General features: G+C 40.5%; 1 protein-coding gene across 2 annotated transcripts in view; it reads right to left on the bottom strand.

Annotated features, from left to right (window-relative positions):
- FRY (FRY microtubule binding protein) overlaps window positions 1-16,718 on the bottom strand; it is a 291,284-nt gene that overhangs the window by 30,455 nt on the left and 244,111 nt on the right. Inside the window, exons 52-55 of one of the 2 annotated variants that reach the window (XM_077810042.1) lie at window positions 16,657-16,665; window positions 12,193-12,393; window positions 7,853-8,014; window positions 2,713-2,879 (exon numbers count right to left, since the gene is read on the bottom strand). In XM_077810042.1, coding sequence (XP_077666168.1) covers window positions 2,713-2,879; window positions 7,853-8,014; window positions 12,193-12,393; window positions 16,657-16,665 — 539 coding nt within the window. The remainder of the gene's footprint in view (window positions 1-2,712; window positions 2,880-7,852; window positions 8,015-12,192; window positions 12,394-16,656; window positions 16,666-16,718) is intronic. The other variant, XM_077810035.1, reaches the window with a different exon arrangement.

The raw sequence follows: 16,718 nt of genomic DNA, 5'->3' as shown, positions 1-16,718 counted from the left end.
GGAGATTTAGTTATGGATCAATTTGTGCTTGATGGGAATGGTGGAGATGGGGAGGTGGGAGGGAGGAGCTCATAGCTCAAGCGAAATGCCTGACTTACTGTCTCTTTTACCACTTATCTGTGGTTGATACAAACCATTCTTCTGAGAAGTAGGAAATTCTGCCTCCTAGATTCTGTTCCGGGCTGAGGCATATCTGCTTATTGTTAGGATGGGCTTTTGAGGGTTGCAGGCCAACCTCTGGGCTTTCTGCTTGAACTCTGGCACCAGGACTTTCCCTTGGTGTATCTGCTATGCTTCTGGTACTTCAGCGAGGGAGAAGAATGAAAGGAGAGCCTCTGTCTGAAGGCATGTTTGTATTCCCTCCTGAAGGTACTCAATGGAGAAGGGAGGAACTGCTTATATTTCAGAGGGACTGCTTATATTTTCTGTCACAGTCTTATCTAATTTTTCTCCAAAGAGGAGAGTTCCTATGAACTTGGAGGGACACAAGACTTGCTCAGAGTGTCTACCTTCCAAGGATGGAGCCAGACATGTTGCCTGGCCACTGAGCTGGATGCCACAGTCTTGGCTGAAAACCTCATTGCATCCATTGAAACATCAGCCACAAATGCTGTTGCCAGGGTGATTTTCTTGAGAAGAGAGCAGAAGTTGGGATGATCCCTGACCTTCAGGGCCCTGAGGTCTTCCACCCAGGACTGTGAAGCTCTTGCAAACCATGTGGATACGAGAGATGCTCTGAGAGGGGCTGAGGATGCCTTGAAGTCTCTTTTGAAGAGTGGTCTCCACTTTCCTATCTGTGGGGTCCTTAGGAAAGAATTGCCCTTCAGCCAGAATAAACATATCTCCTGCTAAGGACGCTACTGCAGCATCCAACTCTGGAACCTCAGCTACACAATTTTTTGGCTCCTATAGCCTGTAAAATCCTTATTGTAAAATATAAGACCATATCTATTAATGTGCTTGTCGTGTCGGGTTTTCCTCACTCTTTAATCGCATCCTCAAAGGCGAAGTGCAGGGGAATTGTAGCCTTGAGGAAGGATTCTGAAGGGAAGTATTTACTTTGGGTTGTCCTCAGGAGCCTCTTCAGGTTGGATCTGTGGTAGACACAATCTTTTTGCATATGGCCTCAGACTTCTTGGGAGAAAATTTTTTGTTGTTGCATTTTCCCCAAATCGTGCTCACATTCAGAGCCTGGAAACGCTCATTCCTTGGCAGAGGAGGAGGAGGCTGAGTGTCTTCTGGATTTTTTGTACTTTTTCTTTCCCTTTTTGTTCTTTTCTTGACTTTTTGACTTATTGGCACACTTTGTGGGCATGGCTACCCAGGGATGGCCAGAACGCAGTCTCTTGCAGCTTGCCTTACACAGAGCCCAAAGCTTTCTAGAGTTTTCTATCAGAGTCTTCCCGGTCAGAGTCCCACTCCCACTGGGTCGGAGATGGGGGTCCCATTACTGGAGTTCCCTGATCTGGACCGGGAGGGTGAGAGGCTATTTATGAGTCCGGCATCTCTCTCCAAGGAATCTAAGACCTAGGTCAGGACTTGTGGGGTAGGGTTCTTATCTTATCGTTCCTGTTTACCCCTGGACTTACCCCTTGGACAGGATGGATAAAGTCCTCCTTCTCCTTAGAGCCTCTATCTGTTCTGCTCCGTCTCTCCTGGCTGGGTTCTTTCATGATGAAGTCATAGCTTCTTGGATGCTAGGGAACCCAACTGGCCTGCCCAACTCAGTACCCTGTGCCCTAGCAGAGGTAGGGTCAGCTGATTGGGAACGGGCTGGACAAAATTCGCTTTTTTGCTGAGCCTGAAAGTGCTGCCTTGCTTATAGAGCATCACTTGGATTTTGCCCTGTGCTTGCATGGCTGCTCTGCCATGCCTGACACAGGTAGAGGAGCTCAGCAGGGAGCCGCCAGAGTGGAGGCTTCAGGTGGCTGTAACCATCGTGCTTGAAGCAAACAAAACAAAATGCTCGAACTGCTCAAAAAACTGCCAGAACAATAAAGGTGAAAGAAAAGAGATGGGAGTGAAGTGAACTATCACTATCTGCTGCCATGGAGGCAGAGGATCTGGCGGCAAGCGGGAGAAAGGGGCATGGCCAGCACAAGCCACACTGCAGCTTCAAACTGCCACTGGAAGCTGCAGAGAGAGAAGAGCAGCCCAAGTGTAGCAGAACTGTGGGAGACATGGCTCAGAAAGGCTGCAGTGTGTATGTACCAGAACCTCAAGTTGTTCCAATGTATGCTGAGGGACGATCCCTGCGCACAGCACTCACAGGATTGGAGGAATGAAAAGGTGAGAATTATGACATCCTTGCACCCCCTACCGCCTGAGACACAAGGGGTGAGATTTCATGGATGGTCTGACTCTTGAATGTTAATCATACAAGCCATATGTTTTTGGGGTTTTTTTGGTGAAATGTACTATGCACATGATCAATGTAACTGTACAGATGGATGCACAAATCTTATACAATTTCTGCTATGAGGAATGTCTTGCCCTGTTTTTCAAGTGTTGATAAATTTGGTTGAGAAGACACATATTTTTCGGAGTTGTCCTTTCCACAGTCCTCAATTCCAATGAGTTTTATTCCAGTTGTGGCCAACATAGCAAGTGGGGATATATTCTTTATAAGGACATATTAAGAAATTAATTACATGGCTACATCTTTAGTATGTGTTGTGGAAGAACTTTATACCCTACCAAGTATACCAGTACCTGGCAAGAGCAAACTGCTCCAACAATCTGTCCCCTTTTTCTTCAGTCTCTGTCATATCCAGGCTAAGGCTATCACTGCATTCAAATGCTGCTGGGAGTTCATTTGTAGACCCAGAAAGGTCATCTTCATGTACTGTTGTATCTTCCTCTTCATGTGCAGCTTCGGCCTGAGAAAGCAAACGACAGCAATAACGTTTTAGAGGAAACAGCAAATTTAAAATGTATCATTTTGACTCATAAGCAGACAAGCTAATATGTAAAAAATGTATATTTAACAATATTTGTTAAGCAAGAGAAATATAAAGTGAAAATGAAAAAGACTAAAATTAAGTTACTCTTGATCAGAAACTATATATTTGTACAATCCATTCCCTTAATCAAGATGTTTTTAAAGAAACTTCATCAGCATGTCTTGTGCCTATGTTTACAGAATGACTTTCATTCAGAAGGGCTCCAAAGCACTTTAAAAAGTGAACATAGGGATTGTGCGCCCACCATTTTGGAAATGCAACAGCCTCTTTTTGTACTTTGAAACCTCCTGTGTTCCTTTCCCATCTCTCAGAACACAACTGGCTTCCTGAGTGATCCCTATCCCAGATCTAACCTCCTTATATTCCCGAGGCTTTTCTTGCCTGTCCAATTCTTAAACCTGAACAAAGTTCAGCTCAGTCCCAGTTCTCTCTACTTTTTTGTTATTCTGCCAGATATGTCTTTTGCCTCCACTGCTCCCCTTGGAAGGCTATTCCAGAACTTCACTCCTCTGATGGTTAGAAACCTTCGTCTAATTTCAAGTCTAAACTTCCTGATGGCCAGTTTATATCCATTTGTTCTTGTGTCCACATTGGTACTGAGCTTAAATAATTCCTCTCTCTCCCTGGTATTTATCCCTCTGATATATTTATAGGGAGCAATCATATCTCCCCTCAGCCTTCTTTTGGTTAGGCTAAACAAGCCAAGCTCATGGAGTCTCCTTTCATAAGACAGATTTTCCGTTCCTCAGATCATCCTAGTAGCCCTTCTCTGTACCTGTTCCAGTTTGAATTCATCCTCCTTAAACATGGGAGACTAGAACTGCACACAATATTCTGGATGAGGTCTCACCAGTGCCTTGTATAACGGTACTAACATCTCCTTATCTCTACTGGAAATACCTCGCCTGATGCATCCCAAGACTGCATTAGCTTTTTTCCTGGCCATATCACATTGGCGGCTCATAATCATCCTGTGATCAACCAATACTCCAAGGTCCTTCTCCTCCTCTGTTACTTCCAAGTGATGCGTCCCCAGTTTATAACAAAAATTCTTATTATTAATCCCTAAATGCATGACCTTACACTTTTCACTATTAAATTTCATCTTATTACTATTACTCCAGTTTACAAGGTCATCCAGATCTTCCTGTATGATATCCCGGTCCCTCTCTGTAGTGGCAATACCTCCCAGCTTCGTGTCATCCACAAACTTTATTAGCACACTCCCACTTTTTGTTCCAAGGTCAGTAATAAAACGATTAAATAAGATTGGTCCCAGACCGATCCCTGAGGAACTCCACTAGTAACCTCCTTCCAGCCTGACAGTTCACCTTTGAGTATGACCCATTGTAGTCTCCCCTTTAACCAGTTCCTTATCCACCTTTCAATTTTCATATTGATCCCTATCTTTCCAATTTAGCTAATAATTCCCCATGTGGAACCGTATCAAATGCCTTACTGAAATCAAGGTAAATGAGATCCACTGTGTTTCCTTTGTCTAAAAAAATCTGTTACCTTCTCAAAGAAGGAGATCAGGTTGGTTTGGCATGATTTACCTTTTGTAAAACCATGTTGTATTTTGTCCCAATTACCATTGACCTCAATATCCTTAACTACTTTCTCCTTCAACATTTTTTCCAAGACGTTGCATACTACAGTTGTCGAACTAACAGGCCTATAGTTTCCCGGATCACTTTTTTTAACCTTTCTTAAAAATAGGAACTATGTTAGCAATTCTCCAGTGATACAGTACAACTCCTGAGTTTACAGATTCATTAAAAATTCTTGCTAATGGGCTTGCAATTTCATGTGCCAGTTGCTTTAATATTCTTGGATGAAGATTATCTGGGCCCCCCGATTTAGTCCCATTAAGGTGTTCAAGTTTGGCTTCTACCTCGGATGTGGTAATATCTACCTCCATCTCCTCATTCCCATTTGTCGTCCTACCATTGTTCCTAAGCACCTCATTAGCCTCATTAAAGACTGAGGCAAAGTATTTGTTTAGATATTGGGCCATGCCTAAATTATCCTTAACCTCCACTCCATCCTCAGTGTTTAGCGGTCCCACTTCTTCTTTCTTTGTTTTCTTATTTATATGACTATAGAACCTTTTACTATTGGTTTTAATTCCCTTTGCAAGGTCCAACTCTACTTGACTTTTAGCCTGTCTCACTTTATCCCTACATGTTCTGACCTCAATAAGGTAGCTTTCCTTGCTGATCCCTCCCATCTTCCACTCCTTGTAGGCTTTCTGCTTTTTCTTAATCACCTCTCTGAGTTGCTTGCTCATCCAGGGTGGTCTACAACTCCTGCCTATGAGTTTGTTCCCCTTTCTTTGGATGCAGGCTTCTGATAGTTTCTGCAACCTTGACTTGAAGTAATTCCAGGCCTCCTCCACCTTTAAATCTATAAGTTCTTCATTCCAATCCACTTCCCTAACTAATTTCCTTAAAACAGTTGGCCCTTCATAGATTACCACACTTGCTCAGCCCTGCAAAAGATTCCAGATATCCTGAGTTCTGAGAAAAAACAGTTTGTATTGGAAGGGACAGGAGTGTGTGTGTAGGCGTTGAAGAGAGAAATGAAGGTTATCTGGTTAGACTGCAGGAATAGGAGATAATAGGGGGGTCAGGTACTGCACAATTAGAAGCACTATATTCATGCTATACCTTCCTTTGTTTTAGCAACTGCATTAGCCTCTTTGAAATATGGAATATCAGATACATGGATCATCGGTTTGTTCTGGTTATGGCAATGTCAGTGTTCTTATCAGAAGAGATAAAGCTCTAGCTGAGTTAGGAGGAAGAAAGGAAGTGATATAAAGAAAAAGCTGGGATGTAAAAGAGAAGTAACCTCCAAAGGTTTAGTTATGTTTTAATATGCTTTCAGAATATGAGAGGGTTAGATATTACAGTGATAGGAGCCATGAAAATACCAGAGATAGATAGATCTGACTCCCTTTTAGGTTTTCCCATCAGTAGTCCTAATTCCTATTAATAATCTACTAATTGTTGCAATCTTTGCCCTTAAAGACGTGACAAAGTCACTTAATTTCTTTCCAGGTTTAAAATGGTGCCATCTAGTTCTTATCTTTGGTACTTGCTTTACCTTCTGTGGTTGAAAAACTGACTATACATTGGCAGATACTTTTTGGCACAGGAATGCTTAAGAAGAACCTTTAAAAAGAGACATAGGTTTGGAAAGGTTTCCCTTTCCCCTATCTACTCTCATTGTTTGTTGCTGTCACTCCTTGCATTGTGTCTAAAACTGACATGGTTGCCTGTGAAGTGCCTAGTACAAATTTTGGCACTATATAAAAAGCAACAATTCCTCCTCTGCATTGCTAACCTGCTAGTAGGAAATATAGGAATAAAGAAACCAGGGGGGAGTAGAGCTTTGCTTTTACTAGACTACGTGAAATTATTTAGCTGCAAGTTTAAAGCTTTTGTAATGAAAGACTGGATGAGATAAGCTTTTGGGTCACACACAGCTCTTTTCCAGACATGAGGAAGAGCTCTGTGTGGCTCAACAGCTTTTTTCTCTCACCAACAGAAGTTGGTCCAATAAAAGATACTATCTCACCCACCTTGTCTGTGGAAAGGTCCCTATCAACTTGGGTTATGCATTTCATAAATGTTAAACCTGTTGTGGGACTAACCTAATCTGTGTATCAGTTTTACAAACAGCTCATCATGTGTTTTCATTCTCTACTCCTTTACAGATCGCATGCATTCAACTTTGTACCAAACATGTCAGTATGAGGATAGGGACATTACATGAATTTTCATGATACTGTTTTTTAAATTAGGCATATAAGTAGCATATAACATCCATGAATAGTGGTCTATGAGTTTAATTTACAGATCAATAACTATTAAAAGGACCCTTAAACACTGGTATCAAGCAGGCAGTAATTGTAGCCTGCAACAGAATCTCTTTGACTAGAGCTACTTGAAATAAAATGTTATCAACCCCTGCCCACTCAATAAAACTCTCTCATTTATTTTCTTGCCTTGCCTCATTCTTTTATTTTCCTGTTATGTGAAAAGTACCCAACTCAGCCACAACAGCCTGACTGGTAACCCTATTATGTCCTAATTATACAACAAACATATTAGAGTAATCTGAGATTATGTGTATCACCTGTTCTTTCTTTTCTTTTGTATTGTGGGAGGGAGGGAGGAAAGGGTAAGGTTCAGCTGATATACTGTTATGGAAGTATTACCAAAAAGAAAGAGAATTAACCACCCCCTCACCACACACACACATTGATAATCTTTTACCAACCTTTCATAATGACAGAATTGTGTCTGCAGGCATGGTTCACTTCAGACAGCTGTATGGAACAGTGTTTTGCAAATCTAACATAATACTGCAATTAGGCATTTAACATTCTGACAATATGCCAAAAGGCAAGAATTGAATCCAGTGCACACAACTGCACAATAGGTTCCCACATACAAAAAAATCTCACAAATACATGCATACACCCACACTCCCAGTTAGCATATCATCCTATAAAAATCAGCATTAAGAACATTAGGAGTATTTCTCAAGCATTGCAACTTCAGAGACTCATATATTTAAATATCTTGCCATTAGTTAGTGGCATTCATACTATGCAAAATACTTAATTTAAAAAGACCAAAATAGAAAGAGACAAATGTTTAAAAAAAAAAAAAAAAAAGAAGTATCTGGCTCACACAAGAGTGTGTGAAAATATACCTATATATAGATATATATAAAACATACAAACACTCTATACTACTAGGGGAAGAGAAAACATACTTGCCCCTGCATTCAAACCCCTCATTTTAAAAATAAGCTATTTTTAAAAAAAAGTTCATTTAAGGAAAAGTATAATCAGAAAGTTCTCAAAACTCCTTCACCTTAGACCTCTCAGACACCTGGTGATTACTCATGTTGGGCAAAGACACTTCAAAGCTAGATGTTCTTGTATTAAAATGATGCGGGTCAGCTGAGGTTGTATCACATGATGTAGAAAGAGAGTCCGTGTGAATTGTATCCTCAGAGGGGGAAAGAGTCATAATCTGTTAAAAAGAATAATAATAAATAATAATAGAACCAGTTGTGAAGCTCCTCTATCACATGCCTTTTTATTATACCAAGGTGACAGCCCTGCTACAATTAAGGTTAAGACCAGGTTTCTGGTTAAAGCTTGACTCTAAGTGCTCTAAAATCTACATGGTCACTCAGAATGCAAACTGAAATTTGGTGTGCCTCATGGGAGCATGGGGTTTTGTTAATGGACCAAACTTGGGGCCATTTGACCAAAGGATTTCAGGATACAGCTTCTGGAAAAAAAACAGCATTGCTAAGAGTTGAGAGATTCTGCTAACCTTTTTTTGCTCACAGACAGAGATCAAACCAAGGCTCAGATCATCCCACAAAGGTGTCCAATACTCAAGGGTTATCCCAACAGAATGCATGGCACTTTGGGGTGAACTCAAATTAAAAGGTTATTTCAAAAAGATTTTTTAGCTCCTGTTTAGAGCATTGCAAACCTTGCACACTGATATGCTAAAGAAATTACACAGAGCATGTGGGGAAAGAGGATTTAACAGGATTGTTAACCTTTAAAGTTCCTGGGCAGTTCACGGGGATAAGCAATAGTCCTTGGACTCTAAGCCAGCCAGCCACTGTCAAATCAAGTCCCACCTTGGGCAGAAATTTGGAAAAGTATGAATGGGTGCTGTCAGATTTTTCTTTTTAATTTGAGGGGAATATAATTCATATGTTTTGTATTCATCTTCATATGTATTCATATTTTCATAAAAAGGAGATATGTGAATGTTTGCTTGCATTTCATGGGGTAGAGGAATGGGTGGGGAAATAGGAGTGAGAGGGGGTTAGGACTGCATTGAGGGGAGGAGGATAAATGGGGATGGGTAGTAAGGGGGAAGAAGGGCTGGGGGGGCTCAGGTGAGGGAGAGGGACACACTGGGGTGAGTGGCAAGAGGGCTGGGGGTCTGTCCACCCCACATTCTCCCCTTCTGTGTATGAGCCAGGATCTGGGGTATCTGAGTCCCTCTTCCTCTCTGTCCCCTCCCCGTGTGATCTGTGATCTGGAGAAGCCCTGCCACTCTGGGTGGGGCGCTTAGAACAGGCATGCTTGGAGCATGCAGTAGGGACATAGTGCTGAGGCCGGGGTGAGGAGCTGAGAACGTGTATGCTTGCTGACACATATCAGAAATGCTCCAACCCTTGGGAAGAAGGAAGGGAATGCTCACTGACTGGAATGGAGCAGTTCACAGGTCTCAGAGCTATTGTTTCAGGCTGTATGCCTACCCCTGGGGTATTCTCTTTCAGCTGAAAACATCTCCTTGAGATGAATGGGCCACTTTGAAGTCTGAAAGGGAGGGGCAAGACGATTAGGGGTGTAAGAATAGGTGGGAATAGGGCAGAGTTGTTTTGGTCAGGGAGGATATTAGGCATAAGGTATAAATGGGAATTGGTGGCAGGGGAGAGAAGAGTGGTTGGGGGGCTCAGGTAAGAGGGAGGGGTGAAAATTAGGGGATGTGGGAGGGGAGAAGATGGGAAGGGTTGGAGAACATGAGGGGTAGCAGAGGAAATTGGCTTAATTAGATGGGAACAGGAGAGGGCATCTGGAAATGTTGCAGGGATTGGTGGGGGCAGGGGTTGAGAAGGAGAGACACACCAGTATTCTCTCACATGCTTAAAGTTACTGTAACAACCATGTAATAAAACTCTCAAGGTTTTGGGACACAGACCATGGATGAGATTTGCCTCACTGGCTCTGTTAGCAGCTACGCATTTCAAAGCATGACCATTATCCCCACTCCACTATAACAAAATATATGGGGGATGAGGGAAGGAGCACAGAGGAATCACACAGCAACTGTATATCCTAGTAGAAAGACCTCTAGGCTGGGCCTATTTCTGGCTCTGCCACTGGCCTGCTGGGTGACCTTGTGCAAGTCACTTCATCACTCTGTGCCTCAGTTTCCTCTGTGTAAAATGTGGACAATGATGTAAAGTTCTTTCAGATCTACTGATGAAAAGCTCTATACAGAAGCACTTTTTTTGATTATTACCTAGCCACAGTAGCCTTTCAGCTGCAAACCTAGGTGAGAACTACAACTGTCTAAATGACCACTAACTTCTACCAACAAACATTTCTCTTTCTGTTTAAAAAACTAGGAAATTAAATGGCAAAAAACTGTTAACACAGAGGCTTGGTCTACACTGAAAACTTACATCAGCATAGCTACATCTCTCAGGGGTATGAAAAATCCACACCCTTCAGCGATGTAATTAAGCTGACCTAACCCCTGGAGTATACAGCATTAGGTTGATGGAAGAGTTCTTCTGTTGATCTAGCTACTGCTTCTTGAGGAGGTATATTAACTATAGCAATGGAAGACTTCTGTCATGACTCAGGTTCATGGGAGCAGTCCCGCTCCAACACTCCTCCTGGCAGCTTGCTGACAACTGCTTCCCTAGGATCCATGAAGCCCAGCCCCAGCTTGAGGTTCCATCCCTGAGGGCCCATTGGTGGAGTCCCAGAGCTGCTGATTAGCCTGCTGGTCCTACTTAAAGCAGGAAAAGAAAGCTATCTGAACAACTGGGTCCACCCTGCCCTGGACTATGAGTCTTGTGCTTCTTGCTCCTGCTCCCCCAGCTTGATTTCCTGGCATCCTGACCTCGCTTGACTCCTAGCATCTGATTCATGGTTCTTATCTCCAGTTTGTCTCCTTCTGATCTCCTTATATCCTGACCTTGCTGACTCTTGTCTCATGAGTGTGGACTCTGGCACTGATCACTAGTCTGGCAGCCCAAGACCCGGCTGTGACAAACCCCTTCCATTGCTGCACTGAGTGTCTACACTGAAGTGCTGTAGTGATGCAGCTGCAGTGTTGTAGCTGTGCCACCGTAGTGTTGAAATGTAGATACACCCAAAGTTAAGGCTGTTGGTGACAGCTTGTGCCCTTCCAAAACCCTGAGTTAAGCAAAACTCATACTTCTGAAAACCAAGGAATACAGGGTTCAGGTAAACGTCAACACAACCGTAACTCTTCCTCTTTGAGCGATGCCCAATACACCCATAACGCACACGTTCGCACTCTGTCTTTTCAGTGTAATGGACGGGCGCTACATGCACTTGCCCTACATTTAAGCACTAAGCCTGCTCCCCCAGCGGAATATCACACTTGTAAAATGTAACAACTTCGTATCCTTTTACAAACCCTTTACACTTGCACACTTGATACCATCTCAACCTATACCCCTATTATTAAATCCACAGACTGCTCTCTGATCCGACCTCACTACTGACAATACCTATCTCAAGAAGATCCCTGTGCCCTGCTGCTGACACAACATACACAACTCTGTACTGAAATGATGCAGACTGAACCTCAAGATACATGTGCGCTTCTTTCCTTTGATAACACACTTGGGTGGGGTGGGAGGACTCAGACCTAGATATCCTCATATCACAGTCAGAGATCTTCTAAGCTACTCCAGTTTACTCCTCCGCCATTCAATACAGCTACACTTAACACAGTGAATGCAGATGGAATGCATGCAGATCATTCCCAGTGACTATTGCCAGCTCCAGGTCCTGGTGGTGGTGACGGGGAAGGGGAGGGCAGAGTTAAGGTTGTTTTGGTGTTTACATTAGCTCTGTATTTCCTGGTTTTCCAGAAGTTTGAGTTTTGCTGTACTTGACATTCTGGAAGGGCATGAGCTACACCAGGCAACTTTATCTCTGCATTAACAAAGTTTTTTGCCATTTCATATATGAATGCAATGCACACACTGTGCTAATGCTACCTTCCCAAGGCTGTTGATTAGCTTGTTTCAGCTTGTATACTTTTCATTTTATAATCTTTCAATTTTTTATTCATATTTAAACATCCCAAAGGTGAATTTTTCAAAATCAGATGCCTGCTACATTTTATAAACATTATACATCTGAAGGATTTAACATTGGCCATTTAAGCAAAACTAATAGCTTGCTGAATAAAGTGCTACTTATCAGATCTGACACTTCCTGTGTTTAGTACTTTCATCAACATTCTTTTCCATTTTCAGTTAAAGGACAAGTGAGCCATTAGAAAGCACTCAGTTACATGACATTTGGCATCCCAGTTGATCAGTTTGCATTTAGGCAACAGGAAATTAAAAGACCACTTTATTAAAAAAAAACTATCTATTCTTAACAAAAGATAAATTAACTACTTACTAGGTCTGAATGTTCCAATATTTGGCTTGTTGTTAGGTCCTCCTCCTCTGATGACTCATCGGAGTCCTCATGGTTCCTTTTATTTAGGCTGGGTGTACTTCCTGAAAGCTGGCTTTCCTCCAGAAGCTGCATATCGCATTTGTCCAGACTATCTAAAGAACGTCTGCGCACTCCCCAGTTGAAATTGTCCATACTTTCACCCTGAAAACATATGCAGGCTCAACTTGTTTCCTATGATATTATATACAATTATTCTCAAAATTACTAATAATTTGTTCTAATCTAGCAGAAGAATGTTTTTGATATAAAAATATAGTACTGATTTTATATGATCACAATTTTGTTAAGCAATAAAGTAACCAGAAACTACTGAAACTTTCTAAGCCTCCACCTGGACATAAGAGTAATAAAGATGGAAATAAAAGTTACATTAATATTAATTATTTTGAATACTAAGTGTTTTTCATGCTTTGCTGCTTAAAAATTTGCTTTTATAATTCCATGAGCACATATATGCATATCTCAATGTCAATGAAACAGTGACAGGTTAAATAAAAATTTTAAAGCAACTTGAAAAGATCCCCCCCCTACCCCCCCCCCAGTGTTACTGTAAAACATTAGACTCAATCATACAAGACATGTTCATAGTAATATTTCAATAGCAAATCACATGTTAAATATTTTAGATTCTCTGTACTACGTACATAACCACAGTAATGAAATGCAAAGTTAAGGCAGATTTGAATGCAGCTCTAATTTTGCATGCACAATGCAATGGCGAAAGCAGCACAGCTTTTTAACTTTTATTCTAGGCTTCTGACTGATTTTTCTTTATAAACTGGACATTTTTTCCCCCAGAAGTAAGCTGACTAGTATGGACCAATATTTCACTTTTTAAAAGGGACAAAGTCAACTTAAAAATCAAATTTGTATCTGAATATTTTCTTCCTATTTAAGGTTCTGAGTCTATGCACGCTTATGCAAATATGAGTTAAAGCACAATGGGTAAGTATTTGCAGGATTAAGACAATAGTGGCAAACACTACCTAAGATTGTTATAAATGAATAAAGTTACTGAAAAAAGTATTTCACACTATTTTTCCCATTTCTTTACTTTTGCATTTGACAGTACTTTGTGTGTAGTCTGTTTCACTAATTCCCTTCTATGGGCAAGTTAAGGCCAAGTCCTTGCAGATATTTAAGCATATGCATAATTTTACTCATATGAGTAGGCCTATTGAGGTCAAAGGGGCTCTGCACAGGGCCAAGTGTCATCGAATTTGGATCCAATTTCAGGTTCGGGGTCTTAATCATTTTCCCTCTTGCTAAAAAGACTCTTATAAAGACATCAACATAAGAAAAAAAGCTATTACAGGAAAAAGGATTAAAGGGGGGAAAAAGTAAGTACAAAACCTACTTTTAAAATGGTGCTCTACAAGAAACCAGAATTTTTAAAAATGAATCAGCTTCAAGTTAACAATTATCCTTTAAATATGAAATAATTAAATATATATTTTTTAAATTTGGCAAAAAAATCTTTGTCTTAAAATCATAAACAGGAAGAAAAAATATATATTACACATGAAGTATATTATATTTTTATAGAGTCCCACACCCATCCAGAATATACTCCTGAGTAATATAATAAATTTTCATAGGTGAAAAAGGCCCAGTTCAGCATGCACCTAACTTTGGGCATATGAGCAATGCCATTGATTTTCACAGGACTTCTCACATAATTAAAATTAGACATTTGCTTAATACCTTGCTAAATCAGGGCCAAAGGCATAAGCAGCAATGAATTAAGTATAAGTTTATTTTAAAATAAGTCACTGAATTTGTGCAAAGATATATAAGCATTTTGAATCACTGCCTTTTAGTGTAAAGAACATTGGCATATAGATATTCAGAGAAAAAGTTCTGGATAACAATGATAAGCTAACCTCTCATGAACAAAGATGGAGCAAAACTTAAAACAGATGCAGAAAAGAGAAAATACCTCTAGAAATATATGCTAGTCTAGCCCAGCCCACTGAAACATTTGGTAGACTTAAGGGATATACTACAATCAACAGCAAAATGACAATGAATCCATTATGAAGCCATACATAGCAGAATATTGTGTCTTTCATATTATAGAAGTGGGAACACATAATAGGTTGGTCGTTGGAAAAGAACAGAAATTATGTCCAACATTTAAGGAAACTTGTCTCCTTGAATTGTAAAAAATATTTTATAATTTCAAACTATTTATTTGTGTTAAAAATTATTTTTTTCCCCAACATGAAAGCTACAGGACAACTGCACCAGTTGCTCTTCTTCCACAAGGTATCCGGTAACAAGAAATAGACCAATGTCATGCCCTTGTCTTTATGATGCCAACTGCCACTGAAACATCCAGCAGTTTTACGTTGCAGCTGGTGCCACAGAAACCAGGCACTAATTTATTTCCACTGCTGCTCCTCTTTGGAATCTCTCAAAGAAGAAAAGATGAAAAGAAGAAAAGAAAAACAAAATGGATGAGAGATAAAAAGAAGGGCAATATATAGTAAATGTAATCAGGAAAAACAGGGTGAGAGAAAATGGGACAAATCAAAGAAAGGAAAACAAATTATGAAGATGAAGACACTAAAAATGAGGAGAGAGTACAAGAGAGGAGGCTTGCAGGAGATGTGAGGTACACATCAAAAATATGTGGGGCCTGATCTTTCCAATGGTAATACAGATTTCACACTGAATTCCATGACAGACTGGAGCGCGTAGACAGATTACTATTTTTGCACCAAAAAATAATTTTGTTATCACAATTAACGAGGAGGAAAGATGGTCTTAAGCGGCTATTAACTTCTCTTTTGCTGCACGTAGAAATTATCATCTGCTTTCCATAAAGCTACTTGTTACAAACACAGATCAGTTCATGTGATCATTGTGACTCCTGAACAATGGCCAGATAGGACAGCATACTCTACCACTTAGCATCATACAGTAGGGGGGCAGGGGTTGAACACATTGTGTGTCCATCCTAAACACTACCACAAACCAGACTGAAACTGGGACCGCTGTGGTTAGGGGAAAAAAATAAAATAAAAAGCAATTCTACCAGGCAGACCAGAATATATCCTCAATCAAGCGAGAAGGAATTGTGCTAAGCTTGTTGCAGACAAGAGCTTCCCTGGCAGTGTTGGCAAAACATGATTCCATTAACTTTGCACATAAATAGCAATGTATATAGATACAGTGTTGTCCATGTAGATTAGATATGTTTTAGTAATTTAAGGTTAACACAGTATTTCCATATGCTTGTGTCCATATGCTTGTGTCTGTTTCCCAAATGGTGGGGAAGGTTCTAGTGGGTTGCAGATCTAGTGTAAAGGGGAGACACTAGGAGGCATAAGGGGGTTGGAGAGCGAGCCTACGCCATACTTATTCTGTAGTGGCGGCTTGACCCAGCTCCTGCTCTGGATGTTTGACCTGGCACATGGGGACACAGTGCCATTCATTCAAATTTGGCCTGGCTGCCTCTCTGTCATGATAGGGGTCCAGCCAGGCCAAACCAGAGAGAAGCTGTGATCCCATGCATTAGGTCACAACACCCAGAATGGGGAGCCAGGCCCAATCCTGTGAGACAGGAACTGCTGCTGTAGGATGAATGAGGCTCTCTCGCTCTCCAAATAATATTTTCTATGATCTCTTAATAGCTTTCAGTGTCATTTCAATTTTCTACAGAAAGTTAAAGGTTTAAAACTTAGGCCCCAACTCTGCAAACCACATATGTGCATCCTTAACTTTACTCACATTAGTCCCATTGACTTCACTGGAACTACTCATGATTAAATGTAAGCACACATATGTTTTCAGGATCAGAGCCATAAATAGTCAGTAAAACTCTGGGGAACTGTGGACTACTGAAAACTTTTCTATAAAGAGGTCACATGTACCTGTTTTCGCAGCATGCTAAGAAGAACCAATGTACCTATTAATTTCAACATGGAAGTTAAGAGTCAAGTCATCAGTAGTTTAATGCTACAAAAGCAAAAAACTTTTCTACATTTTAACAAGATAAATGTGACAGATTAACTAAACATATTTCCTGTTTTTTAGTGTCTGTGTACTACTTGTGTGCACAGTTATTGAAAAAGAAAAAGAGTCCAACTTTGCAACTCAAATTAGAAATGAGGGGATTTAATCTAGAATCCCTATTTTTAAAATCACATATTCTTTGATAATGTAAAGCCACACATATTTGAAGTTAAGCCCCAAATAGTTGAATTACTTTCAACTCAATTTTTCTAGAGCCCTAAAAATATTTCTAGGGCAAAGCAGCAGGTGAAACACCACTTACATACATACATACACACACACAAACTGAAAGAGAAAAAAACCTACAGTGTTATTCTATAATACAAATTTGCAACAATGCACACCATCTACTTGCACATCTGAATTCAAATAGCATTATCTTACCTGAAGTTCCTGGATAGCAGATATAATAGATAGAAAAACAAATAAAAATCTATTTAAAATTA

Source organism: Eretmochelys imbricata, chromosome 1 (assembly GCF_965152235.1).
Source record: "Eretmochelys imbricata isolate rEreImb1 chromosome 1, rEreImb1.hap1, whole genome shotgun sequence".
NCBI classification, from domain to species: Eukaryota; Metazoa; Chordata; order Testudines; family Cheloniidae; genus Eretmochelys; species Eretmochelys imbricata.
This window is presented reverse-complemented; position numbering and strand designations above follow the sequence as displayed.